The sequence below is a fragment of the Erythrolamprus reginae genome, chromosome 2 (assembly GCF_031021105.1).
Source record: "Erythrolamprus reginae isolate rEryReg1 chromosome 2, rEryReg1.hap1, whole genome shotgun sequence".
Taxonomy (NCBI): Eukaryota; Metazoa; Chordata; class Lepidosauria; order Squamata; family Dipsadidae; genus Erythrolamprus; species Erythrolamprus reginae.
The window spans coordinates 315,869,156-315,896,857 of NC_091951.1; the positions used below are offsets into that span (position 1 = coordinate 315,869,156).

Consider the following 27,702-nt stretch of genomic DNA (forward strand, 5'->3'; position numbering starts at 1 on the left):
ACATATCCTTGTCCTTTCTGTTATTTAATGCCTTAAGCCAGACACAGTTGTTCTGGCAAGAGAATATGAGGGTGAGGAGAGAGAACTATTCCCATTTATCATACTAGTTAAAATTATTTTAATACTATTTTTACAACTCTAGCCTGGAGAGAGATTATATTTAAGTGACAGCCGTATGGGATTTAAAAGTTCTCTGACTCTAATTCTACAACTGTTTGTTTTTAAATCTGGCAGAAGCACTGAGTTATTGTAAAGAGAAAAGGAAACTATAAAATATCAGTAGGAAAAATTGAATGGTTTTCCAAATAATATAGTATGGGATGAAAACCAGTTTGATGATGATTGGCCATGCTCAGGGGCCACAGAATGCTGATAATTGGCAAGGACAATAGCAATAACATTTATTTATTGGTTCATAGTGCTTTTACAGTCCTCTCTAAGTGGTTTACTGAGTCAGCATATTGCCCCCAACAATTTGGGTTATTTTACCCACCTCAAAAGGATGGAAGGCTCAGTCAACCTTGAGCCACTGAGATTTGAGCTGCCGAACTAAAGCTAGCAGTCAGCTGAAGTAGCCTGCACTACTGGACTCTAACTACTGTGCCACCTTGGCTCTATATCTTAAAAGCTGTGATTTAAAATAAGAGTTCATTGCTGGAGGAGTCTGAAATTAACTCAGTGGCTTTGTATCTCCCATAAATGAATTGGAATGTAATTATATGAATCAGAATTCTCAAAATTTCACAAATGTTTAAATATAAATTTTCGTGTACAGTAGTACCTCTAGATACGAGTTTAATTCGTTCCAGAACGGAGCTCGTATGTGGATCAACTCGTGTCTGGAACAAATGGCTTTAGACTTTGTTTTGCCCCCGCGGAAATAACCAGAAGCAAGGATTCTTGCGCCACCTAGTGGAAGCTCGGCTCATATCCCGAATTTGAGCTCGGGTCTGGAACAGAAATTTCCCTCCCGTCGTGGCTCGCAACTTGGAATACTCGCATGTGGAGCAGCTCGTATCTAGAGGTACTACTGTATTTTAAAAAATGAATTTAAGTAAAATGCATGATGGAATAAATTTGTTAATGAACATGTGCAAAAAAGTTCTAAATTGGAAATGATATCCCGCATTCTGTTGCAAGCTGTGCTAGGGGGAGGAAAAATGTCGAGTTACCAGGTTGTGCTATTGCTAAGCACATAAAATGATTCTTTAAAAAAAATAAATTTTATTAACTTTTTAATAATAACATGATTCTTTGTGTAATGCTAACAATTGATCCTAAATATACAAAGGCTGAAAGAATGCAGAAATTGTTCACGCTTTTAAAACAAGTATGGCATTGCTTCCCCCACCCTACCCCTCCGTATCTCTCAGCATTTGCATATCTACCCGGTCTGATGCAACACCTAGCAAATAACTACAAACACTGGAAAAAATTAGATGAATCAAAGTGTAGGAGCCTTCGTCTCCCTTCAGAGAATAATCTTGGAAGCTGAAGAGAACAAAAGAAAGATCGTAACCTACCACGTACACTGTGAACCATATACTGGTATGGACCCAAGAAGGGTTGAATTTCCTTCACAATGAAGTAACCAACTGGGAAATGCGGAGAAAACTATTGTTTCTCAATTTTAAATAGTTCAAAATTCTATAAAACTGTGGGCTTTTTAAAAAAATAAAAGACATAATTGTGAAGACAAGGAATGGTTAATAAACACTATCCTGCTTTTTGTGGATCCTTTTAAGGATAGTTTTATAAAGTGGTTGCAATTTGTCAAACGATATTTAATTTATTAGTCAAAATCAGTTATATACGTAAAAGATGAAGCAAGAAAAAGTAGCTTTGAAAAAAAATTATGAACAATATTTAATTTAAAGTTGATTTTACAAAAGCGTTGTTCGCAGCAAGTATTACATTATAGCCTGGTCACTTTTTTAACCCTGAGAACAACCGATTTGGATTCATCCATAGAGACCCTAATATCTCAAACACGGCGATATCTCATTTCGCATTGTATCTACTTCCAGGATCTACTGCAGTCTCTGGGTTTCCTCCTGCTACACAGCCATGGGAGCTAGAGACTACCTTCAAATAGCTAGTCAGTCTTAAAAGGACCCATTTGCTTGCTTTTTGTCAATTAGTAGAGCAAAAAAACATAAGTGTTGACTCCACTGAATGATAAATCATTTCTTAATGTAATTGCTGATCTGTCAGACTTCGTTCTCATTTATACATTTATGATTACTGTGATTCAGGCCTGCGTATGCGTGGAGCCCTCCTCCCTAGGCAGGTTTCCCAGCAGATTTCATTATCAGGGACATGTTCGTATCCAGAGAGATAGCTCCCTCGCTGGCCCTTTGTTACAATGAGGCCTTGCTGCACACTGTGATTTTTACACACAAGAAATCCTTGTATGTGTTTTGCTTGTTAACTGATCTTTAAGAAAATTGTAGCTGATATAAATCCACAAATTAAACAAGCCCATAGTTTTCTCTGCCTTTTAATAGTAACATCAGCCATATATGAAAATCTAGACAAGTAGTCAAAAATGAACAACTAGCACTCCATCGTAAAACACTTATTTGCATCTGCCACAGTATGCCATGTTCTATGATGTTGTACAGTTCCAGATTTCATCTACATGCTTAGAAGAGGAATTGCTGGGACAGATCCTATGAGCAGAAAGTGACAGATGCTTTATAGACATAAGCATAAAACAAATCCTGCTTATATATTATATAGTATATGAGCCATATTAATAGAAAATCTCCAGAATTGACACCCATAAAAAGGCCTCCAACCCTCTTTTAGAGAAGGGAAATGGATGCTCATCCCTCTATGAGGGGTAGGAAACCCCAGTGCCTTGATGTCCTGGATTGCAGCCATAGCAATTACTCTAAAGACCTTAGTGTTAAGAACATAAGCCACTTATATGCTGAATGCTGAAACCTCTAATATTAAAATTATGTACTTTAAAAACTGAAATATTATAGCCCTAATGAATGTGGTTAATGTATTGAATGTAACTTTCTCATTCAAGTTTTTACATTAAATGCCAAAGCACAAATATTTTTACATTTACTTTAAACATAGCTTAGAATGGAAAGGGGCTTGCACTGGACAATGAATGAAATCTGTGCTTTTACACAACTGCCATTGATTTAAACTGAGTTCCTACAGGAGCTCTTCCTACAAATGGAGGGTTTTTAAAAAAAATGATCTTGACTTCTGGTTTTCATTAAAATAGAACCATTCTTTAATTAAGCTCATGAGCTTAGACAATCTTCACTTACTTGGCCATTACTCAAATATTATTCTACTTAACAATTTATATTGTGCTTTATAAGCAGCTCTTGAAAAATTGACATTTAATGTACAGTAGTATACTGCCCATCAAAAAGGACTCTGATTCTTTTCTGTACAGTCAGAGAAAATAAAACAGGTGAATTGAAAAATGACAATGATTGTAGCTTAAAGAATGTGCCAACATTTTTCAATGTTTTGTATCAAGTTATGTAAAATTGTATTATACTCTCATAATTCCCATGCTGAGAAATGTACAAAAGCTATATTTTTGTTAAAAATGCAATACGATCTAACTTTTGTTCCTATGTATTAAAGTGCTACGTTGTGTTTAAAAATCTTGTGCTTCCCGCAGAATTATTCATTGTTATTACATATTTCTTATCAGAGCCTGTATCTGACTAAATTAACTTTTATTCATACTGCCTTAGTTGCCATTTTATTTGGAACGAATTCGATCCAGAAGAAACATTCCCTTTTCCAATTGCTTCAGAAAAATATTGGTAGGGGATATTGTCCAATACAATGAAATAAAGGTCCTTTTTCTCCAAGGGGTGGGGTGGGGGGTTAGAAGATCACATTTTGCTTTCCCTGGGAGTAAGAGCTGCTCTCGCTTGTAAAATAAAAATTGAATTCAAATCCTTATATACATGCCCAAATTTTATTTTTCCATTTGTTCAGTGTATCAATCACAAAATAATAAGCAATGAAGACAACAATACTGTAAATATGACTTATGGAACAAAAGCTCAACTTTCAAGAATCATCAACTTCTGTGTTTACTTGTAGGTCTTTGTTAGCAAAGAATTTTGATGTGCAGAATTTTTACTCAGAGCTGGCTTTCAACCTGTATGTTTCAGCATACTTCTAAGTATATTTTGAACACTAATGTTTTTTTGCTCATAAACTGTCCTATATAATGTAGACTTTGAAGAACAAATATAGATTACACTATTTTGTCAAAATATTTGAGCTGCCAAATCATTCAGTTAAATTATTTCTCTAAAAGATTTATTTTGTGCAAATCTCCAACATATTTCTAAAGCTCTAGTCAATTTTCTATGGAAGTCTGCATCAACATTCAGTTTAACCCCAATTGACTATGGGGAATCCCATGTACTTGACAATTCATAGAACCTAAACTGTTACTTCCTGATAGAGAAGATCCTTCAAACTCACAAATAACACCAGTTATCACAGAAATTCATTGAAGACTTGTCTAGACAGAATCTCAACATTTGGCATAAAATCATAAGTGTATTCATTGTGCTGTGTGTTAAATTAGAGCAAAGAAATTCAAATACCAAATGTTTGCTTCTATTGTCTATCATAAAATGCTATTTCTTGGCAATAAAATATGCCATTCTAATATATAATGTTTAATAGGGCTGCACAGAAATCTGGATTCAGTCAAAAAGGTGCTTGGGGATATGTAGGATACTCATATACCAACTGCCTGCCATTTCTTAAATGAAATTTCCCTTTTCCTGGGATCTGGCAAAGAGCAGGCAGGCAGTTCTAAATAACTAGTGACTGAACTCAAACTGTAGATTTGCATTTTTTTCACCTGTCCTTATGGAAATGTAAGGAACTGCTTGAAAGCACCATCAGAACCTTGGTGAAAAATCCAAAATTTGGCAATGTCCCCGAGTTAAGGCATTGTGGGCTAAACAGAAAGGTCTGTGTATCAAACTTCAGTTTCTGCATAGAAACTAATAGTGCTGGGTCCTCATTCATCCAAATTTATGGCAAATTCAGTAAGAAAAAACACCACTAAAATATATATTTTTAAACAAACATAAAATTACAGCCATAGTTATTTTAAATATTTCATATAAACAGCCTATTTGTATTTTATACATTACTTTATCTCAGACCTTAAGTGCAAATCTTCAATTTGTTCCAACTTATGGAATAAGATTAAGCTGCGCATTCTTGACTCTTGTTCTCCATCTTTCCATAGAATAATAAGGTGATCAGCAGAGCAGGTTGCCAGGCCATGCTCACCAAAGTAAAGGAACATCTGCAATTAAAAATCATCAAAATAATGTGCTCAACTATCAGATGTCAGAAACATTCCTAATGAATAAAACTAGTCAAAAGTATGTTTACAAAATTGTAAGTGTTCATTACAATAGTAGTGAAGTAATGAATAGTAATGAACATGTTCAAGGTTTATCTTCTGAACATCCAAGCAAACTAGCAATGGTTTAAAAAAAATAAAAGATTAGAATAGTTATAAATAATAAAATGACAATTCCAAAAGTGAACATAAAGGTCAAGATCTAAAAAGTGATTTAAGATATATAAAAAGGCTTGATTACACGGCGTAAGGTTTGTAGCCTCATAGTACAAGACACTGTACAAACTTTCTCATATCATAGTAGTTCTTCACATTTTATATGAAATAAATCCAAAATGTCGTATGAAGGTGGTGCCAAATTACCAAAATGCAATCAAATTATAACAATATGCCCATATCTTTAAATGAAAAAGACAATGATGTATACTTATTCTATCTTTGGTATATCAATATAAATTATTTTTTCAATTTTGATTAAAACTATGTGTAGTTTTTAGGTCAAATATAATAAATCTACAGGATAAAAGCATCATTTAACAATAAAGTGTTAAATAAAATGCAAAGAATGGTAATATTTTGTATCTGAGAATTCTGAGCAAGCAGAATATCAGATGAACATATAGCAAATTTCAGTGTGACTCTAAATATAGACAAATAGCTGAAGACAGATTGGTATCAATCCACATTGTGGGCATAAATAGGTGAATTTTGTTAAAATAATATACAGGTAGTCCTTGTTTAGTGACCATTCAAAGTTACAATAGCGCTGAAGTGATTTACATCCATTTTTACAGTTATGACCTTTGCAGCATTCCATGATCATGTGATCAAAATTTGGAAGCTTCACAATTGATTCATATTTGGGACCGTTGCAGCATCCTCAGATCATGACATCACCTTTTACGACCTTCTGACAAGCAAAGTCAAAGGGGAAGCCAGATTCACTTAACAACTGGGTTACTAACTTATCAACTGCAGTGATTCACTTAAAAATTGTGGCAAAAAAGGTCATAAAATAGAGGAAAACTCACTTAACAAATGTCTCAATTAAGAAAAGAAATTTTGCACTCAGTTGTGGTTGTAGGGCAAGGAGTACCTGTATTCCCCACTAAATAGCATTTAGACTTAGCATTTAGACATATACCACTTCACAGTGCTCTACAGCCCTCTCTAAGGGGATGCCCTTCATGGCATCGGACCAGAATATCTCCAGGACCGCCTTCTGCCGCACGAATCCCAGTGACCGGTTAGGTCTCAGAGTTGGCCTTCTCCGGGACCCGTCGACTAAACAATGTCATTTGGCAGAACCCAGGGGAAGAGCCTTCACTGTGGCGGCCCCGACCCTCTGGAACCAGCTCCCCCCCGGAGATTAGAACTGCCCCCACCCTCCTTGCCTTTTGTAAACTCCTTAAAACCCACCTCTGCCGTCAAGTATGGGGGAATTGAGACATCTCCCCTGGCCTATACAGTTTATGCATGGTATGTTTGTGTGTATGTTTGCTTTTAATAATGGGTTTTTTAGTGTTTTTTAAATTATTAGATTTGTTGTACATTGTTTTATTGTTACTGTGAGCCGCCCCGAGTCTATGGAGAGGGGAGGCATACAAATCTAATAAATAAATAAATTTATTTATTTATTTATTTTGTCCAATACACAATAATACACAATGAAGGTTATAGAGGATATAGTAGAGAAGAAATACAAGATATAGGAGAAACTATAGGACAGGGGACGGAAGGCACTCTAATGCACTTATGTACGCCCCTTACTGACCTCTTAGGGATCTGGAGAGGTCAACCGTGGATAGTCTAAGGGTAAAATGTTGGGGGTTAGGGGATGATACTACAGAGTCCGGTAATGAGTTCCACGCTTCGACAACCTGATTTTTTACAGTTAAGTTTGGAGCGGTTAATATTAAGCTTGAATCTGTTGTGTGCTCTTGTGTTGTTGTGGTTGAAGCTGAAGTAGTCTTTGACAGGCAGGACATTGCAGCATGTGATCTTGTGGGCAATACTTAGATCATGTTTAAGGCGTTGTAGTTCTAAGCTTTCAAGACCCAGGATTGTAAGTCTAGTTTCGTAGGGTATTCCGTTATGGGTAGAGGAGTGAAGGGCTCTTCTGGTGAAGTATCTTTGGACATTTTCAAGGGTGTTAATGTCTGAGATGCGATATGGGTTCCAAACAGATGAGCTGTATTCTATAATGGGTCTACCAAACGTTTTGTAAGCTCTGGTAAGTAGTGTGAGCTCTGGTAAGTAGTGTTTACAGAGAGTCAGCATATTGCCCCCAACAATCTGGGTCCTCATTTTACAAACCTTGGAAGAACGGAAGGCTGAGTCAACCTTAAGCCTACTGAGATTCGATCTGCCAAACTGCTGGCAGCTGGTGATCAGCAGAAATAGCTTGCAGTACTGCACTCTAACCACTGCACCACTGAGGCTCTTAATAAAAAAAGTTCAAAGCTTCATAGACAGAAATGACTGTGCAAGCATGTTGCATATTTCACCATCAGTTTTTAGGAAACTTTCAAAATAGGATCATTTTGTTTTGCCGTGATAGCAAAGCCGTAGCACTTAGACTTACAGTGTATGTCACTTCACAGTACTTTTACAGCCCCCTTTAAGAGGTTTACAATGTTTACAATCTGGGTCGTCATTTTACCGACCTCAGAAAGATGGAAGGCTGAGTCAACCTGAGTCAGGATTGAACTCTAGTCTGTGGGCAGAGTAGGCCTGCAATAATTCATTTTAAACATGACCGTGCAATTTCACACATAGCATCAAACATTTTTCCTATACCAATGCAGGTATAAGATAAAATGTTCTTAGGATCGGGGGGGAAATAATTTCCAAGGGTGAGACAACCAAAATCAAGGTAACGGTTATCTTAAAAAGTAGCCACCATATAAAAGCAACTTCTGTTATCTGCTGTTCTAGATCCAACTAACCTGCACAGCTGCAGAGTGTCCAATCAGATCCCCAGTAAGGTCAAGGGAAAAAATCGTAGTACACTCTGGTGCCTTTTTAGCTGGGTGATTTGCTTGTTTGCTTGTCCTCCCTAATCCCCAGATATTGAAGAAACCTGGAATATAAAGAAAATGTATTTTTAAAAGGAGTTTTTTGTGTAGCCACCAAACATTGTTCTGTTCACACCCAAAATCTGATAACCAAGAACTTCATTGAATTAGCTTTTCTTTCATTTGCATCCATACTTGCTATTGCCTATGCATAGAGGGTGAATTGTCAGCCACTGAAGACCAAGTTTCACTTCAAAATATTATGTAATCGTAATCATGTTATATGTTAAGAACAAAAATGTTTAATTCAGATCGCATAGCTTGGAATAAGCTAAATAATTAAATGCTAACATTTATTGGGAACAATAGACCCAATGCTGAATGAAATCAGTTATAAATAATACAAACTATTTACATTAAACAATATATATTTTTGAGCCATAAAATATGCAGCCACAATAAATGGATAAAAATGTAGCTAAGATAACCCAGCCATTGTACTTTAACTTACTATCTGTATCCTTAGTTCAATGGCCACTGCCTTCTAAAGAGTGTTGTAGCATTTACAACATCTGGAGGCAAGTCGTTCCACTGATTCATAGAAACATAGAAACATAGAAGTCTGACGGCAGAAAAAGACCTCATGGTCCATCTAGTCTGCCCTTATACTATTTTCTGTATTTTATCTTAGGATGGATCTATGTTTATCCCAGGCATGTTTAAATTCAGTTACTGTGGATTTATCTACCACGTCTGCTGGAAGTTTGTTCCAAGGATCTACTACTCTTTCAGTAAAATAATATTTTCTCATGTTGCTAATTGTTCTAATTGTCTCCTTGGTTCTAGATTAGTTCTCTCCTTGATTAGTTTCCACCCATTCCTTCATGTCCTGCCTTCAGGTCCTTTAGATTAGCTTGGCCCCTTAGATATTGGAACAGTGCTATCATGATTGTAATCATTCTCCATATAGCAATAAACAAACAAATCTTTTCTTTAAAATTTATATACCCTTTTGGCTGAAACAACCAGATTTCTTACCATTCCAAGACAATCTATGAGAAAAGCCATACCATCACATCCTTCTGTAACCTAGTTTTATTCAAGGATAATATGGAAATACGTTTCTTATTCAGAAGGAATAATTCTACCCATAAATCTAGGATTAAATGCAATTCTTAAACTGAGAAATATTGCTCCATGTACTTTTCTACTAAAGGCAATATATACTTTTTACTTTTTTCCTAAAATAAAAACAAAATATTGGCTAGATTCAAATTAAAAGGGTTCTGCTTTGTTTTCAAAATTTTCACAAATACTACTAATAATAAAAGGACAGAAGAACATTTTTACTATTATAAATGGGACTCTCAAGTAGATAGCTCTTTTTTATGCAATTAATCTTATTTTTTTGTATACAGACCTGATGGAACAGGTTCAGCTGTAAGGTGTTGTTTTTCATGTAATTCCCACATGCGAACACTACCATCTTCTGAACAAGATATTAATTTTCTATAAGAATAAATCAAATAGTTGTGAAGAAGCATATTTGCACAACTCTACAAAATCAGTTGACACTAATTTTTTAAAAAGTAGCATCTATCTCTAGAATTGCTTTATTTCTTATTGATTTACCTATGCAATTTGCTGTTTTATCAACAATCAAGCAAAAACACACACACACACAATAAGGCGAAAACAAGTGGTTTCATCACAAATGAGATAATCCAATTTAAACCAGAATGGCAGAGGGAAAAACATGCCAGTGGAAAATTCTATGATAGGTTTTGCTTGTCCTCTGTGGAGTTATGCTGTGGGACAGGAGTGGGTTCCTCCCAGTTTGGATCAGACCTCCCAAACCGGTAGCACCTCGCATGTGACATCACAGATCCAATTTAGTCAGTGCCAATCTGTGCACACCACTTTTTTTTTTTGCATATTTTGGCTAATTTTTCCCTGTTTGGATCAGCTGATCAGCTCCTCAGCTGTGTTTCAGGTCAATTCCAGCTATCCGCTGACCATGAGCGGAAGCAAAATTGCACAAGGGGATGTGTGCGTGAGCAGAGCGTATGCACATGTGAACGGAGTGCAAGGACGCACAAAACATTGCAATGCGAACTGATGGCAAAGCTAAGTAAAACCCACGCCTGGTGTGGAGCTATGCTATCTCAGAGGATAAAATCTAGGGATTCTCAAAGTGCCAGGATTTTTGTTTCTTTGTTAGTACAGTGGTAACTCTACTTAAGAACGCTTCTACTTAAGAACTTTTCTAGATAAGAAAAGGGTGTTCAAGATTTTTTGCCTCTTTTTAAGAACCATTTTCTACCTGAGCCTGGAAAAACTTCCCAGGAAACTTGAGAGCGGCACAAAAGCCTGGCCAGTTTCCTGCCATTCCCCCTGGGTTTCTCTCTCTGGCGCAGTGTATGGGAGGCAGCCTCGCGCTGGGTGTATGGGAGGCGCATGCTCCTCCTCGCCGCCTCAGAGTCCCTCTTTTTTTTTTAAAAAAAAAAGCCTTTTGGATTTTTTTGATTCCTCTCCCCTCCCCTTCTTCCTTCTGCAGCGACTGTCCCCCTCCTCTTCTTCCTCCTCTTCCTCCCACCCAAATTCTGAGCTTTTATTTCTTTCCTAATGGGTTTGCACGCATTATTTGCTTTTACATTGATTCCTATGGGAAAAATTGCTTCTACTTACAAACTTTTCTACTTAAGAACCTGGTCACAGAACGAATTAAGTTCGTAAGTAGAGGTACCACTGTACTTTAAAAAAAAATATCTTAAATTTCAAAAGAGGTCATTTGGGCTAAAGATTAGGTTGCCTGCACAGACTATGATGTAAGGGAAGTTTAAGAAAGAAAATGCATAAATATTAAGCATGTCCCTGATCATCCTTCTGAAAGTAAAGAATGCATGAAATATGCCTTGTAAATTGCACCTGTTGGGAACGTTGGTAATATGCAGGACAGTGGAATCATGAGCGGTCTTCTGGAAGGCAATCACACGTTTCATTTGAAGGTTATATACATAGATGCCTTTGCCAACAGCAGCAAAAATACACTGGAAAAAATAAGCCAGTAAAACATCTTAACAAAAGATATATATTTTCTGTAAGAGGTTTCTAATTATCTAATTATTAAGTCCAATATGTAAGAAGGGGAAAAACTATGCACATCCTAATTTATGACTACTAAATTTACAAAAATATATTAGACTTCAGTTTATATTAATAGTATAATCAAACTATTAATTACATCTTTAATTACATCAAGACAGACACAAACTTCAGAGGATAATCAGAACTGCAGAAAAAATGATTACTGCCAACCTGTCTTCCATTGAAGTCCTGTAAACTGCACGAATCAAAAAGAGGGCCATGAAAGTATTTACTGATCCCTCACAGCCTGGGCACAAATTGTTTCAACTCCTATCCTCAAAACGACGCATCGTACACCAGGACAACTAGACACAAGAACAGTTTCCCCCCAAAAGCTATCATTCTGCTAAACAAATAACTCCCTCACCACTGTCAAACTATTCACTAAAGCTGCATCTATCTATCTATCTATCTATCTATCTATCTATCTATCTATCTATCTATCTATCTATCTATCTATCTATCTATCTATCTATTGGACTTTTATGCCGCCCCTCTCCATGGACTCGGCAGCTTACAACATATAATAAAACACTGTATAACATTTTAGATCCAATTAATTAAATATAAAATATAAAGGGCATAAAAAGCAATCATTCCCATTCAATCAACTTTCTCTCAGCCCCTTCGTCAGCCAGGGGGCAAGAATCTAATAGCCCCAAGCGTGGCGGCATAAATGAGTCTTAAGACTCTTGCGGAAAGCAAGGAGGGTGGGGGCAGTATGAAACTCTGGGGGGAGTTGGTTCAAGAGGGCTGGGGCCCCCACAGAGACATAATTAAGACTATTAAAATCAGTGCAGAAGTTTTCAGTTTTCAAGGTTTTCTAACAACAGCAGCTATTTCTAAAACACTTTCCCTGAGTAATTTGATTGAGATTCCTTCTTCCTCACATTTGTGTTGACAATGTAATATACTAACACTAAGTCTGGGACTGCTAGTAGCCACGCTTATAAGACATATTATGGGAAGAAAATATTGCAGATGAACAATATTAACAAAATAAAAGTTAATAAAAAATAATGAATGATTTACAGAACTAAAAAATGAGTAGTAGTAAAATTAGAATTGAACAGTTATTGTCTTTAAACAATATTTAGAATGTGTTCGGGTGAGCAATAAGGAAGGAGGGAGAATGAGGGATTGGGAAGTTAAAGATACACTGGAAGAGGTTCAAGCAAGATTGAGAAAAAGAATGAGAAAAATGGACTCAATTGTTTGTAAGAGGAAATCCATTTATATACACAAAAGAAACCCTCATTGAAATTAACGTTTTATTGCAGCATCCCTGAATATACAACTATGTCTCTTCACCTCCATGATCTGCTAATCTACCCAACTGGCTGCACTTTGACAAGCAGTTGCAAAGATTACTCTGACTTAAGACAGCCTCTGAATCTAGTGTTCTTCCTCCCTACTAAGAACTAAACAGAACTATTTCTTTAAAAAAAAATTATTTTGGATTGTGGACAAAACTCCTGGTATTTCCTGCATTTGTGTTCTATATACAGATCATTCAGTATTCAATAAAATGTGTTGCCAAGCAACATAAATTTCGGACTCAACTTTGATCCTAAGTTGAAGACTGCCTGTATGATGGTAGACAATCATAAACATGTGAATTGAAGATGGAGCAAATTCAATAATCTCAAATTCAATATTCAGATGTAGAGTATGCACTAACTCAAAGTATATTTGATTTCCTGGGTGTTACAGCATTTGAGGTTTTACATTTAAAAAATAATAATTTGCCAATATCTCTCTTCATGTGCACCTAAGAAAGTCCTTCAATTATACAAAAAATTACTGAATTGCGAAGGAAGTTATCGTTATTTTATGTGTTTAAGTACATGTACATTTCCCCTTCTTTTGTGGAATTTAAAACTACTTGCATAGTATTCCTAGCTGCATCATATATCCTCTGATTCATACGGCAAGATAAACCTGACTCAAACACTCTCAGTAAATTATGGTTAGTCAGTCAAATAAATGAAAATGATAAGATTACTATTAAATATAAGGAAAATAGGGAAAAAAGAGATTACAGAATTTATTTTTTTCTGAATCAGAATGAGGGTTCTACTTATAAGTTAAATTTTTCATATTCCTATGTACCTCATTACTACTAATATTGTACCAAGTACATTAAAGTATATTCTACTTCAATTTTGAAATGAAATCATCCATCTGTATTTAATGGTCTTATATACAAATGATTTTCATCTACAATGCTAAAGGAAATTTTCAAACTTAAGACTACTTTATCCCTTTGCTTAGGACTGATTAACAGTATTTCCAGTTGGGTTGAACGTAACATACAACTGAAAAATAATCCAATTATGAAATAAGGTATCATTTATATAACTTAAATAATTTCTATGCTATTATTTTTACCTCCTCATCAGAAGTTAAATCCTGAATTGACATTTCATTTTGACTTTGTGATAATTTTATTTCTTGCTGGTGGTTCACATGAAGAGATGCATCCCAGTTGCATTCATAACCTCGCATTGTCCAGTCCAATGAATTCCACACAATCATTTCACCAGCATGGGAGCCAGTTGCAAAAATCAAATCTAGATATCAAAATAGTGAATACTGAGATTGATAAACAGCAATCTATTATTTATTCAAACATTTACAGATTACTTACAGGGCCGCCTCCTGCCGCATGTATCCCAGTGACAAGTTAGGTCCCAGAGAGTTGGCCTTCTACAGGTCCCGTCAACTAGACTATGTCACTTGGCGGGATCTACGGGAAGAGCTTTCTCTGTGGGGGCTCCGGCCCTCTGGAATCAACTCTCCCCAGAGATTCATGTTGCCCCCACCCTCCTCGCCTCCCATAAGAGTCTAAAGACTCATCTATGCCACCAAGCCTGGGATCATTACATTCTATCCCCTGGCCAATGAATGTATAGTAGGTTTGTTTGAATGGGTATGTGTGCATGTTAATAGGCCTTTTAGTTTCTTTTAAAATGTAATTCTTAATTTAAACTTAATTATTATATACCGGTGTATACTACTTTTATATGTTGTAAGCTGCCCTGATTCTTCAGAGAGGGGGTGGCATATAAATTTAATAAATTAATTAAAAAATAAATTTGGATTTTAAAAATGGACAATGTATTATATTTTATAAAAGGAAATGTTTGTAAAGGGAATAATCCTTTCCAAACAAGAGGATTTAGTAAACTCGTAGAGAACATAGTTAAATGTTCTATTACTGCGTGCTACTGACTGTCAACTCATGAACTTCAAACTAACCATGGCTTGCTGAAACCAACCACCAAAATATTTCCCAGCAGCTTAATTTTGCTTTGCTGTTACCTTAGTCTCAGTTTTCTAAAATAGAAATCATAACTTTCTACTAGACAGTAGAACTTTGTTGTCTCCTAGTGTATCACAAAAGACTCATCTTTATAAGATATAAAGATTCAGTATCTTTACCAAGTCAGGCTACAAGAAGGTGCTTCCTTTAGTTCTCCCCCCCTCCCCCCCATATTTCTAATATAGACATTTTGGAATATTTAAAAACAAAAGCTTCTAACTTTATTAGGGAAAGGTTTATGGAGTTAAATAAACTCAAGTTGGCAAAGGTAGAAGATAGTTATGAAAATATGTAATGTGTGTTGTACCAATCATTACAGATAATAAAGCTGGAACCAGGCTTACCACTGACATTGACCAATAACACAATATTATCCTGGTGATCAATAAGTCGTTTTATTTCAGACACATCCCATTCGGTTCCATCTCTGGAAACTTTCAATTTTAGAATTACTTGAAAGACAAAATTGATGTTAAAAAAAACTTTATTGAAGTATAGGAAACTATATTATCTGAAATATTGTTCTTTACTTCCTATCAGTAACAAGTTTGTAATAGTTTTCGCCCATAATTATTTTCTCCAGGATATACCATTCTATTACCATGTCTTCTTTTTTGTATTTACTCGAGATGATTGTTAGGATGTATTTAGAAAAGATGAAAGGGATGAAAAATCCCTTTTAATGTTTGAAGTTACAATGTTTTCTGTTATATATGATAGTGATGCTAGAAAATTATCTATCAGTACACTATGCTGCAGATCGGATTCAAAGGTACTTGGGCAGTTGTGGGTTGCTACCGGTTCTCGCGAGCCAGTAGCAGAAATTTGGCCCCATTCGCTGAACAGGTAGCAATGGCTTGTTTGCCATGACACCAAATCGGTTCCCGGTTGCTGCTCCTTGAAAGCGGCTGACAATGAACCCTTTGCACATGTGCAAAATTGTGCACAGATCCGCAGGTGTGCCCGTGTTTCAGCGAGGCTTTTTTGCTTCTACGCATGATGAAACACGGGCGCACTTGCGCGATTTTGCTATCTCTACAGGTGCAGAAGCAAAATCGCGAAGGCCCCGCAAGCATTCACGAGCTGCAGCGGCAAGCCCAATTTAGCATTCCGGCTGGAGCCCACTCCTGCACTCTGGACATATACAATATTTTACGGCTTGCTGGAGTTTGCCTATATCCATCAAGGTCATCTTTCTTACCAGGGGTGGGTTTCTACTTACTTCGCTGCTAGTTCGCTTCCCCCTGCGCTGTGTGGGCATGCGTTGTGGGCGTGCATATGCACACGCGCAATACCCCAAAATCCAGGCGGTAACAAGATGGTGACTGCATGCATAGTGCTGGAAATCCAGCTTCTGTGCATGCTCAGAAAGATTTTTTTAATTTTTTTTTAAAAAAATTGAAAAACAAATTGCAAAAAATGATGTGGCACCCACAGACCAGACATCACCAGCGGATCGCTACTAGTTTAGGCGAACCGGTCCAAACCAATGCATCACTGCCTTCCTTACTCTCTATAACTATTTATAGCAGGAGTGTACAACCACATGTAAATCTGACTGACAGAAGAGAAAAAAATATTCCATTCTCAGTGAACTATCAATTTACATATGTTTAATTATATTACATTTTAATTAATTATATTATATACAAGTTAAACTCAATTTCTTATCCTGCCTCCATCAATTGTTTGAAATGTGAAATGTGGATTCCAGCTCTGGCCATTCAAGATCGGATGTGGTGCTTAGCCCACAAGAGCTGGCAACATTCCTCTAATTCACAGTAATACTTACTCAATTCTTTGCCAACAGCTGCTGCCACATAGTTTTTCGGCAATTCAATCATAGCACTGATATCTTTATTAAGAAAGGGGGAAAGTAGAAAAAATAGGAAATTAATATCTAGCTTACATGTTATTTTTTTAAAAAATTACGTGCTACTCTCTGTCTACTCTCAGAGGGCTACTTGCCATATTTTTCAGTGATACCTCGTCTTACAAATGCCTTGTCAAACAAACTTTTTGAGATATAAACCCAGGGTTTAAGATTTTTTTGCCTCTTCTTACAAACTATTTTAACCTTACAAACCCACCACCACCGCTGGGATGCCCCGCCTCTGGACTTCCGTTGCCAGCGAAGCACCCATTTTTGCGCTGCTGGGATTCCCTTGAGGCTCCCCTCCATGGGAAACCCCACCTCCAGACTTCTGTGTTTTTGCGATGCTGCAGGGGAATCCCAGCAGGGGAATCCCAGCATCGCAAAAACGGGCGCTTCGCTGGCAACGGAAGTCCGGAGGTAGGGATTCCCAGCGAGGGAAGCCTCAGTGAACTCGCAGCAACGTAAAAACACAGAGGTCCGGAGGTGGGGTTTTGAGGACTTCGGTGTTTTTGCGATGCTGCGATTTCACTGATGCTCCCTTCGCTGGGAAACCCCACTTCCAGACTTCCGTTGCCAGCGAAGCGCTCGTTTTTGCGATGCTGGGATTCCCCTGCTGGGGAAAAACTTGCTTGCCAGCAAAAACCCAGAAGTCCAGAGGTGGGGAATCCCAGCAGTGCAAAAATGGATGCTTCGGCTGGCAAAAGAATTTTGGGCTTGCACATATTAATCGCTTTTCCATTGATTCCTATGGGAAACATTGTTTCGTCTTACAAACTTTTCACCTTAAGAACCTCGTCCCGGAGCCAATTAAGTTTGTAAGACAAGGTATCACTGTATAAGATACACCTTTTTATCCCCCCAAAAGGTGAAAATATGCGTGCCCCACCCACCCTTTGGTCTCTGCCTGCCAGAAATTATTGTTCTAGACAATTTAACAAAATAAAAAAGCTTTTAAAAATAGATGTTTGATCTGAAGAGATCCAGTGCTATTGTATCTTATTTTAAATAGCAGAGCATTTTATTTTTCCTGCTTCACCTTTGCTACTGCATACTACCAATGACCTTGGATTTTTCTTCTCCTCCCATATAAAAACAGTTATTCTTGGATTGGTGAGAGCTGGGTCGATTGATTTGATTTGTAAATCTCTACTATGGGATTTTATTGATTATAATCTTAGAGCGTTTAATTTTAATATTGACTTCTTACTATTATATTGTATTGTTTTTATATTGTTGTAAGCCACCCTGAGTCCCAAGGGATTGGGCAGCATAGAAGTCAAAAAATAAATACATAAATAAAATTTGTATTCTACTCCATGTTCAGGCCAAAACATTCATGTCTCAATCCAGACATATATGTCAGGCTTCTCTAGGAATCTTTTGCATGTTTATAAAGAAACAAACAATAAGCCATTCAAAAAATAACCATAGATGAAAGACTGTCTCAAACAAAGATGATAAGCAAAATACATTGGGTTATGAAAAGAAACAACAAAAATTATGGAAAATGCAAGTAAGATTTTGTTGCTGTTATATTTGAAAGTCCTACATGTGTCCAGCAAGAAAATAAATTCTAACAGGTGTTCCTTTTTTTACACATATTTTACAAACAGAAATTAATATATTTGAAATCAATAAATTTTATATGGTTATGTTTATTTGTATATGTAGTTCCCTATATCCAAATGACTGTCAAAATGTAGGGATCAAATATGTCAATTATAGCTATAACAATTATATATAACTATAACTGTAAGAAATGTTAATAGTAACAATTTTAACTTTTATTAAGCTTTAATATATGTTATCTTTAGAATCAGAGACTTTGCCAAATTAATGTTATAACATTTTATAGATTCATTCTACTGTTTAATAAGTTATTTAAATTTGTTTACCTGCATCAGTTAGATGACTTGTCTTACACAAGAGATCTAATTTTCGGTTCCAAACACACAAATCACTTCCTCCAGAAAGCCATACATCCATTCTTTGAAGAACAGTCAAACACTTCAAATTACAAAATCAGACATGCAATATGTAATATTTTTGAATTATGTTTTCAAATAAAATTATCAGGTTTAGATACAGATGTATTTACAAACATTCAATTTCCTTCCAATAACATTTATAACCATTTACAGAGCTGTATGCAGTTTATGAAACAGAAAGGAAAAAAAGGAGAAAGAACAACACTTTAATATTTCAAAATCATGTTGAATTATAAATGCAATTGAATATGTGTCTTCTCAAAGGCAAAAAGGTAAAGGTTTCCCCTGTCTGGACATTCCTCTACGGAGCGATGTTCTTGTCCATTTCTTAGTGGAGGGAGCCAGCATTGTCCAAGGAAATTTCCATGGTTATGTGGCCATTAGGACTATATGCCAAATCACACAAAATGCAGTTATCTTCCCATCAAAGTGGTACCTTTTTATCTACTTGCATTTGATCCCAGTGTCAAGCCGAAGCCATTGTGTGGATTCAGAGATTTTGGCCTGCCACAGTAGTCTAGCATTAGGGGTTTGGGAGGGGTAGCGAGTGAGAGGGAAAGCTACTAGACACAACAAATTCCTTTCTTTGAGCCAAGGTCATCTTTTGTTCTGCATTAACTGAAGAAAAGAGGAAGTTGGTGAAATCCCTACACACAGACTGGGTCTCGTGATGGACTTGTGGGTGTGGGGATGTAGGATGAACCTTAACCTGGGTGGGAACTGGGAAGACATTAGTAAATAAATAAATAAATAGACCCTTATTACAGTCAAAGACCATCAATATAATAATAATAATTTAAAAAACAGAACATCCAAGAACCGTTTCAGATTCTTAGAATCTAGACATTTTAGTATCACTTTGATCCTAGTAGCAGATTCTTGGGTGATAAATGTAGTCCTTGACTTACAGCAGTTCATTGACCATCCAAAGTTGGTCATCACCTAAGTCAACAAAGACATGCTAGGTGTTGAGGTATCCTTCTCCCCCCCCCCAAAACCTACAAATCCTTAGTTTTTTTACTCAAGCCTTCCATCATTAATATCAGAATGAAGATGGGATGACCAACATGGCTCTATTAATAAATCGAACCTTGAGTGAAAGAATTGGACTGGAATTTGATTTATTTCTCAGATGCTATTTGGGGCGCTGACATACAATTTCCCCTTCAAATTTGTTGTGTCTAGTAACGTTCCCTCTCACTCGCTACCCCTCCCAAAACCCCTAATGCTAAACTAATGTGGCAGGCCAAAGTCTCTGAATCCACACAATGGCTTTGGCCTGACACCCAGGTGGTCAGCTTTCCAGCTGACAAGCTCAGCATCTTTACCCTCTGAGCCATTGTGCCCCTATAGTCAATAACACTTATTTTTAAATTAAGCAGGATTGCAATCTATATTTTTCAAATCTTTGAAATCGGGGTTTTTTTATCAAGGCAATATCACATTAAGAATGTTTTCATATGCCACGTCTAGTTTTGTTTAAAAGGAAGCAACTCAAAATGAGAAGTTAAATACCACAAAAATAATTAGTCCTCGAGATGTTCCAGGTTTTTCAAATAGGTCAGCATTAAATATACAAAACAGAAATTAAGATTTTACATTACAGAGAAGTTACCATATAGTAGCTCAGTACTGCCAACTGAAAAGTTTAATTTAGTTTATTTAGTTTATTGGATTTGTATGCCGCCCCTCTCCGAAGAGGCGGCTCACAACATAGCAATACATTACAAATCTAACAATAAAAAATTAGATCCATTTAAAAGACATTAATAACATAATAAAACCCCTAGCTATGCAGTCACAAACATTCAACCTAATCTATCATGCAGTAAGGCCAAAAATATAATAAAAAGGGGAAAGATGGTAATTATCCCCACGCCTGGCGACAAAAGTGGGTCTTGAGCATTTTACGGAAGGCAAGGAGGGTGGGGGCTATTCGAATCTCTGGAGGGAGTTGATTCCAGAGGGCCAGGGCCACCACAGAGAAGGCTCTTCCCCTGGGTCCTGCCAGCCGACATTGTTTGGTCGACGGGACCCGGAGAAGGCGCACTCTGTGGGACCTAATCGGCCGCTGGGATTCGTGCGGCAGGAGGCGGTCTCGGAGATATTCTGGTCCGATGCCATGTAGGGCTTTATAGGTCATAACCAACACTTTGAATTGTAACTGGAAACTGATTGGCAGTCAGTTCAGGCTGCAGAGTGTTGGTAAAATGTGGGCAGATCTTGGAAGCCCCACGATGGCTCTCGCGGCCCCGTTCTGCACAATGAGTATCAATATTAAAGACCAATTCTGACACTGCTTTCCACATTCTGTGTCAAATAGAAACTTAGAACTACAGTCTTGACTTATGACCGGTTGTTTAACAACCAAAGAAATGACCAAAGAAGACTGCTTTGTGGCCTGTAAAGACTGCTTTACAGGCCACAAAGCAGTCTTCTTTGGTCGTTTGTTTGGTTGTTAAATAACTGGTCATAAGTCAAGACTGTCTCTCTGTAGTTCTAAGTTTCTACAGCTATCAGTAGTTCTAAGCTATCTGCAGTTCTACGTTTCTATGGCTATCATAAAATATTGCACCCCCTTGGTTACATGACATTTCGGGCATTGGGGAACTGATTCCAACCAATCACGTGATTGTATTCCCTATCTTCTCTGCCACCTTTCCCAGAAAGTCAATAGAGAAGACAGCAGGCAAGTTGCAAGCAAAGGAGAGAGAAGCTGAAATCCTTTGGTGGCAGATTTCACCTTTGTACCTGCAGCCTGCTGAAGGATCTCTCTTCATTACACAGAGAGAAACTGAAATCCTTTGGTGGCTGCAGGAAAGCTTAAGAATTAAAGACAGGGAGCTCTTTTGATCCACCCAAAAGACCCAGGAGATCACTTAAGGACTGCAACTAGTCATGCAAGCATCTTGTTTAATGATTACTTATTCAGCAATCAAGATTCCAGTTTCCATTGTGGTCATTAAATGAGAATTTTGTGCAATTATCTAATAAATGATAGAAACATATTTGTGAATTTAAAGGGGTCTTCTACCATAATTTCAAAGATCTAATTTAAGAAGTAATCAAGAATACACTGGTTGAGATTCATAGGCTTCCAAGATTATAGAAAGCTATTTATAGTAGTGATTAATATTCTTGTAAATGGACAAAGTGCTTGAATTCATCCTATTGTAATGTGTTCTAGCTAAGAAGATTGAAAATAGACAAAATCACATCCAGTCTTACTTACCTTTACGGTGGAATGAAAACAGGATACTTTGTGAATTTGTCTGCCATTGTCACAATCCCAAACCTGGTTTCAATCATTAAGGACTAAGAATAGCAGCTGAAATATCTTATATGATTATAATTAAAAAATGGAGGAGTCTGTTAGAATGATTCTATTTCCCACAGCTATTTACTATGCAAAAATTATTATTATTATTATTATTATTATTATTATTATTATTATTATTATTAATTAGATTTGTATGCCGCCCCTCTCCGAAGACTCGGGGCGGCTCACAACAGTAATAAAAACAATATAGTACTGGAACAAATCTAATATTAAAAAACATATAAAACCCTATCATTATTTAAAAAACCAAACAGCACATTCACACCAAACATAAAACAAAGTATAAAAAAATATTTCCTTGAACCTCTTACTACCACACAAATGAGAGAAGAAGACCTCTATAGACCTTGTTCCCTTATTCCTATAAGAGAAGAAAAAGCAACAGATATGCAAATATGTAAAAAAAGAATTTCCTGAGAGTTTTTATTGATCAACCTGAAGATTATTATCACCAACCGCCTTTTTTGTCCATGCAATGAAGAATTGTGCAGTTTCACAACTGCATCTTATCACTGTCCTCTTTAGCCACATATCAATTTGTCCTGGAAATGATGAAAGTCTATTGCTTTTATAGCACTTTGCTCATTAAAACCCTAAACTTTGATGTAATAACATTATGAGCCATATACACCACTTATTACGCAACACAAATCAATTCTGCATTCCACTAGTCAAAAAGTAAAGGATACAACTACAGTTCTGTCAGCACTTGCTGTCAAAATCATATGGCATTTTTCTTCACAGGTATCTAACAAAGGAAAGGCTGCAAGAGCCGTGATTTTTTGTGTATGTGCATGTAGCTCAAATAACTTTTCTCCAGTCTGAAAAACAAAAGCAAACTTGATATTATAATTACAGTGATAGATGAACACAAAAACATGTGTGATGAAGAAACAATACAAAGAATAAGAATCCTCCAAATGTTATTTAATTAAAAATGAGATCTGATACTGTACAACGCAAATAACGGGTCCATCTAGTTTAACCTTCTCTCATCTGCTGCTGTTATATGCCAGAAAACCCAGCCAATTCCTATAAATCCATTCACTGTGCTAGCTAGCGATTACATTAAGTGATGGAAAACACATCTGGATAATGGTAGGCTGAGGAAGATTTATCAGCACTGTGTGGTAGAAGCTCTCAAATTTCAGGCAGGATCTTTTCCAGCAATACCATAGATAGTGAATGGGATTATAAATGTGCGATGGGTGGCTATACAAAGTGAATGAATAAGTGACTGAATGACTGAAAGTTCTAAGCTATCTGTAGTTCTAAGCTATCTGTGCTACCTAAGAATGATGACTTTCAATGCCTTTGTAACTATTCTTTCAGCAAAATCTGAAATCTATTTGTATATTTTACCTGGCATGTTTGCCCAGTGTGAAGTGCATTTTGCCTTTTCTAAAATACCATTTAGAAGCCTTTTTAAAAAATGTACCAGATTTCTTACACTAAAAATTTGAATTCTGTTAGTAATACCAAATAGGTAATTTTAAAAAAATATTGATTTGTGTTTTTATTAACTAAAATGATTTATTGTATTAATGCTAGGTATGGAAAATAATAAGAGATATGCAGAACCCAAAAGCCAACTAATTTTTTTGCTGACTTCTTAAATTTAGTTTGCCCTTTGTACAGAATAAAAACAGTTGTTTTACTATTTTGGACTTTAAACACTTTTTAAAAAGAAAAAGTAAAACCTGACATCAGCCACACATGGTACAGCTGAAGGATCTGCTTCAAACTACTCTGTCATCTACAAGTACAGTAGATTTGGTACAGCAACTATTCCAAGGCTTTGAACAATATGATAGTACTGAAAATGTAACTTTGTGATCCTGGCCAAGACATTAGGACTTTTTAAACATATGACTCTCTGAGCCACAAGCTTGCCAATACAATTAGTATGCATTGACTTGTGCTTGATGAGATTTTCTTTCCCCAGCTCTTGCAGAGCGGAGAGATGGCTTAAGCAATATTTTTAGACAATTTCTGCTGTGACTGACCCATTGTTTTTATCCAATCTCTCTTGAAGAACAGAGACAGGAGGAGAAGAAATGACAAAGAATAAGCACGCATACCATGAGGAACAAACATCTGCTAGCAGCAGCTGTTTGCCTGGTGCATTCAGAGCAGGGAATCATGCACAAACTAGGCAAATAGCTAGCCCATTTCTTTCTATGTGCATTTCCTATTGTGTGTCTACTTACTTTCTTGCAATCCCTTCCCCTCTAATGAATGTAAATACAAACAATAATTCCTTTCTTGCTAATTATCCCAGCACCTAGATCAGTGATGGCGAACCTATGGCACGGGTGCCACAGGTGGCATGCGGAGCTATATCTGTTGGTACACAAGCCATTGCCCTAGCTCACCTCCAACATGCATGTGATTTTTGGCTCGCACAGAGACTCTGGGAGGGCATTTTTGGCTTCCAAAGAGCCTCAAGAGGGATGGGTGATGGCGTTTTTACCCTCCCTGGCTCCAAGGAAGCCTTTAGAGCCTGAGGAGGGCAAAACACAAGCATACCGGGCCCACCAGAAGTTGGGAAATAGGCCGTTTCCAGCCTCCAGAGGGCCTCCGGGGGGTGGGGGAAGCTGTTTTTACGCTACACAGGCATTGAATTATGGGTGTGGGCACTCGGGCATCTGCAATAGCACCCACCCACATTTTTTTGGCACCCGAGGGGAAAAAAGGTTCACCATTACTGACCGAGATGAATATTCAAAATGGGAGAATGGGAGAAAAAAGGAAAGCTGAAGCAAAGTAATAAACAGAGTTGTGATCTGATTATAAATTATCAATTAGTGAGCTCCTGTGTGCACCTGTGACAGGCCGATCCCGATCTCCCTAAATCTCTTCCAATACTCTCCCCCCCACACCCCGTACCTCACCAGGCTGTACCTAGGGCTCCCTCGGGTTCCCGATAAACAGCCAAAGATCTTGGAGTTACAATAACAATTAAAACTGCATGGATTGTCACTGCTAAGTAATGCAATCACATAATGTCATGCTTTAGGATTGCATAGTTGAGCTATCTCAATCCTAGTCCCTATTGCTATCATAACTCAAGAACTACCTGTATTGCATAAGTGTCTGGTTATATAAAATTTAAAAAAATAGTCCATTGATTTGTTAACAGTATTACATGTAATTAAACAATTTCTGCACAAATATTCTAATAATGCAGATATGCAAATATATTGATAATCGAAATGCCTGTTTCAACTTCACCTTTTCAAGTGTGAATTACATTCACAAACCCATGGTTCTTTATTATGACCCACAGAATGCATTTTTAAATTTATATTTCTACTTCTGTAATAATTCTATTATGAATCTTTGGAATACAAATGACAAATAATAGCTAATTTTATGTTCCAGCATGTCATGAATGTAAACGCCACCCAATCTACCCCTATGGATATTTTTATAAACATTTTTTTAAAAAATTCTAAACAAACCTGGACATTCCAGAGACATACAATTCCATCATCACCAGCAGATGCAAATCTAGTAATGAAAAAAAACACACACTGAAGACTGCAGTGGTACCTCTACCTAAGAACGCCTCTACTTACAAACTTTTCTAGATAAGAACTGGGTGTTCAAGATTTTTTTGCCTCTTCTCAAGAACCATTTTCCACTTACAAACCCGAGACTCCGAAACCAGAAAAGGCAGGGAGAAGCCTCCGTGGGGCCTGTCTAGGAATCTCCTGGGAGGAAACAGGGCTTCCACCCTCCCTGTGATTTTCCCAATCACACGCATTATTTGCTTTTACATTGATTCCTATGGGAAAAACTGCATCTCCTTACAAACTTTTCTACTTAAGAACCTGGTTACGAAATGAATTAAGTTCGTAAGTAGAGGTACCACTGTATAATTACACTGCAACAAAGCAATAAAAATGTTTATTGATAATCATTATTTAAATAGATCAGTGACAGAGAGAGAGATAAAACATTAACTGAACTTTAGAAAATATACTTAAGTCTTCAAAATGAGATCATGTCTTTATTATTGAATAAATAAAATGTGTATTATATTTTTATATAATCAGGCTTCCACTTCTAGCACCTCTGCATTCATTTGTTATAACAAAATCAAAATAGTCACCTAAAATGCTTTTGGTATGCATTATTTTAAAAAATGACTGAATTCATAGAAAAAACCCTAGCCCTCTACAAATTACATTTAATTCTGAAACTATATACTGTATTACTATTGTCACATTACGTAGCACAAATACACTTTTTAAAATCTTCTAAAAATAATGTCTCAATAAGAACAATGCTTTAGATTTTTAAAAAAAATTGAACTATGAAACTCAGGCTTCGTGTGACATTCTCCTGCCCGATCAATCTCATATTGCAAATGGATTTCTTTTCACCAAGTTGGTGTTTCATGGGTCATCTGATTCTTTTCCAGTCATGATCACCATCCTCTATAATCTTGTCTATTTCCTAGAGGAGCACCAAATGGTCAAACAAGCAATTTTTAAAATGTGTTACGAATTCAGTCCAGTTTAATGTGTCAAATGCTAGAGTATTACTTGCAATTTTATTTCATTCCATTTTCTGAAAGATACTTGCTAAGGCTTAGCCTTCTTTAGTGATCTTGCAATCAATATGACCTTCTCTTCATGTTCAAAAACATAAAAGAAAAGAAGTGAAAAGCAGCTGCCTGTTAGGTTGATACAGGATTTATTTAGTATCTTCAGAAACCAATCTGAGAAAATTTTCCACTCACTGATTTTAGCTGAGCCACAAAGAAAACAAGAAAATCCCTCTGCAAAATTCTCAATAAAATGAAATTATCTAGAGAGCTGAAGCATGAAACCTGGCTTACAACAGTTGACAAAAATACAATCAAAGAACTATGAAAACTAAATGAAATTGTTTCAGAAAGCAAGTAATAATGCTAATGTTGTTGGAAGAAATAATTACGTTTTAGTTAAAAATCCTCCAATGACTGAATAAAGAATAATGGAAATAAAATGGGTTTATAATTAAAGACATAATATTCTTGGTATAAATTATTCCTCTTTAAACAAATATTATCCAAAAAATTATTTTAGGTTAATATGTCAAATTTGTTTTAAAACTCTGTACTACATTTCACTGTGAAAATTTAACTATTCACCTAAAGAAATTTGAATTTAATGTTCATACAAATTAACAGAACCTCCCCTTCAAAAAATATGGAATGAAGCGTCATATAGTCCTCAGAGTCCTTGGATAGGGGCGGCATAGAAGTCCAATTAATAAATAATAAATAAATAAATATGTGTGGAAAATATAGTTGATAACATGTGGATAATTCGTAGAGTTTATTCTATCTGTTCTGTAAGTCACCAAAATCTTTTGTTTTGGGTAAAATGCTTTCTTTCCAATGTTTGCTGATAAGAAACCAACTTATAAAATGTATATAACTGTTGTGAAATAGCGCATTCTGAGACATGTTTCCAGTGAAGTGGGGAAAGGTAATGGCAATTAAAGTCATACAACACTTGCTCTGTCAAAATCTTTGACAGATGTCTTTTAATTGGGTTTTAGCTAAAGGCTGGTAGGGATTTCTTATATCAATTTATATATATGACCGAAGCTGCCCATCATATATTTT

At 36.5% G+C, this 27,702-nt stretch overlaps 2 protein-coding genes across 5 annotated transcripts in view; one reads left to right on the forward strand and one right to left on the reverse strand.

Annotated features, from left to right (window-relative positions):
* PDE8B (phosphodiesterase 8B) overlaps positions 1 to 3,641 on the forward strand; it is a 71,149-nt gene extending 67,508 nt beyond the window's left edge. For both annotated transcript variants that reach the window (XM_070743213.1, XM_070743214.1), the window contains exon 22: positions 1,374 to 3,641. In XM_070743213.1, the coding sequence (XP_070599314.1) occupies positions 1,374 to 1,495 (122 nt within the window). In that variant the 3' untranslated portion in view covers positions 1,496 to 3,641. The remainder of the gene's footprint in view (positions 1 to 1,373) is intronic.
* The window catches only part of WDR41 (WD repeat domain 41), a 44,460-nt gene that overhangs the window by 10,052 nt on the left and 6,706 nt on the right, over positions 1 to 27,702 (reverse strand). The window contains exons 3-14 of one of the 3 annotated variants that reach the window (XM_070743217.1): positions 25,544 to 25,592; positions 22,769 to 22,900; positions 21,972 to 22,034; positions 18,647 to 18,758; positions 16,668 to 16,730; positions 15,220 to 15,327; positions 13,942 to 14,123; positions 11,332 to 11,453; positions 9,824 to 9,912; positions 8,335 to 8,468; positions 5,181 to 5,326; positions 2,524 to 2,672 (exon numbers count right to left, since the gene is read on the reverse strand). In XM_070743217.1, coding sequence (XP_070599318.1) covers positions 2,609 to 2,672; positions 5,181 to 5,326; positions 8,335 to 8,468; positions 9,824 to 9,912; positions 11,332 to 11,453; positions 13,942 to 14,123; positions 15,220 to 15,327; positions 16,668 to 16,730; positions 18,647 to 18,758; positions 21,972 to 22,034; positions 22,769 to 22,900; positions 25,544 to 25,592 — 1,264 coding nt within the window. In that variant the 3' untranslated portion in view covers positions 2,524 to 2,608. Of the gene's footprint in view, positions 1 to 2,523; positions 2,673 to 5,180; positions 5,327 to 8,334; positions 8,469 to 9,823; positions 9,913 to 11,331; positions 11,454 to 13,941; positions 14,124 to 15,219; positions 15,328 to 16,667; positions 16,731 to 18,646; positions 18,759 to 21,971; positions 22,035 to 22,768; positions 22,901 to 25,543; positions 25,593 to 27,702 lie in introns of those variants that run through there. The other 2 variants (XM_070743215.1, XM_070743218.1) reach the window with 2 other exon arrangements.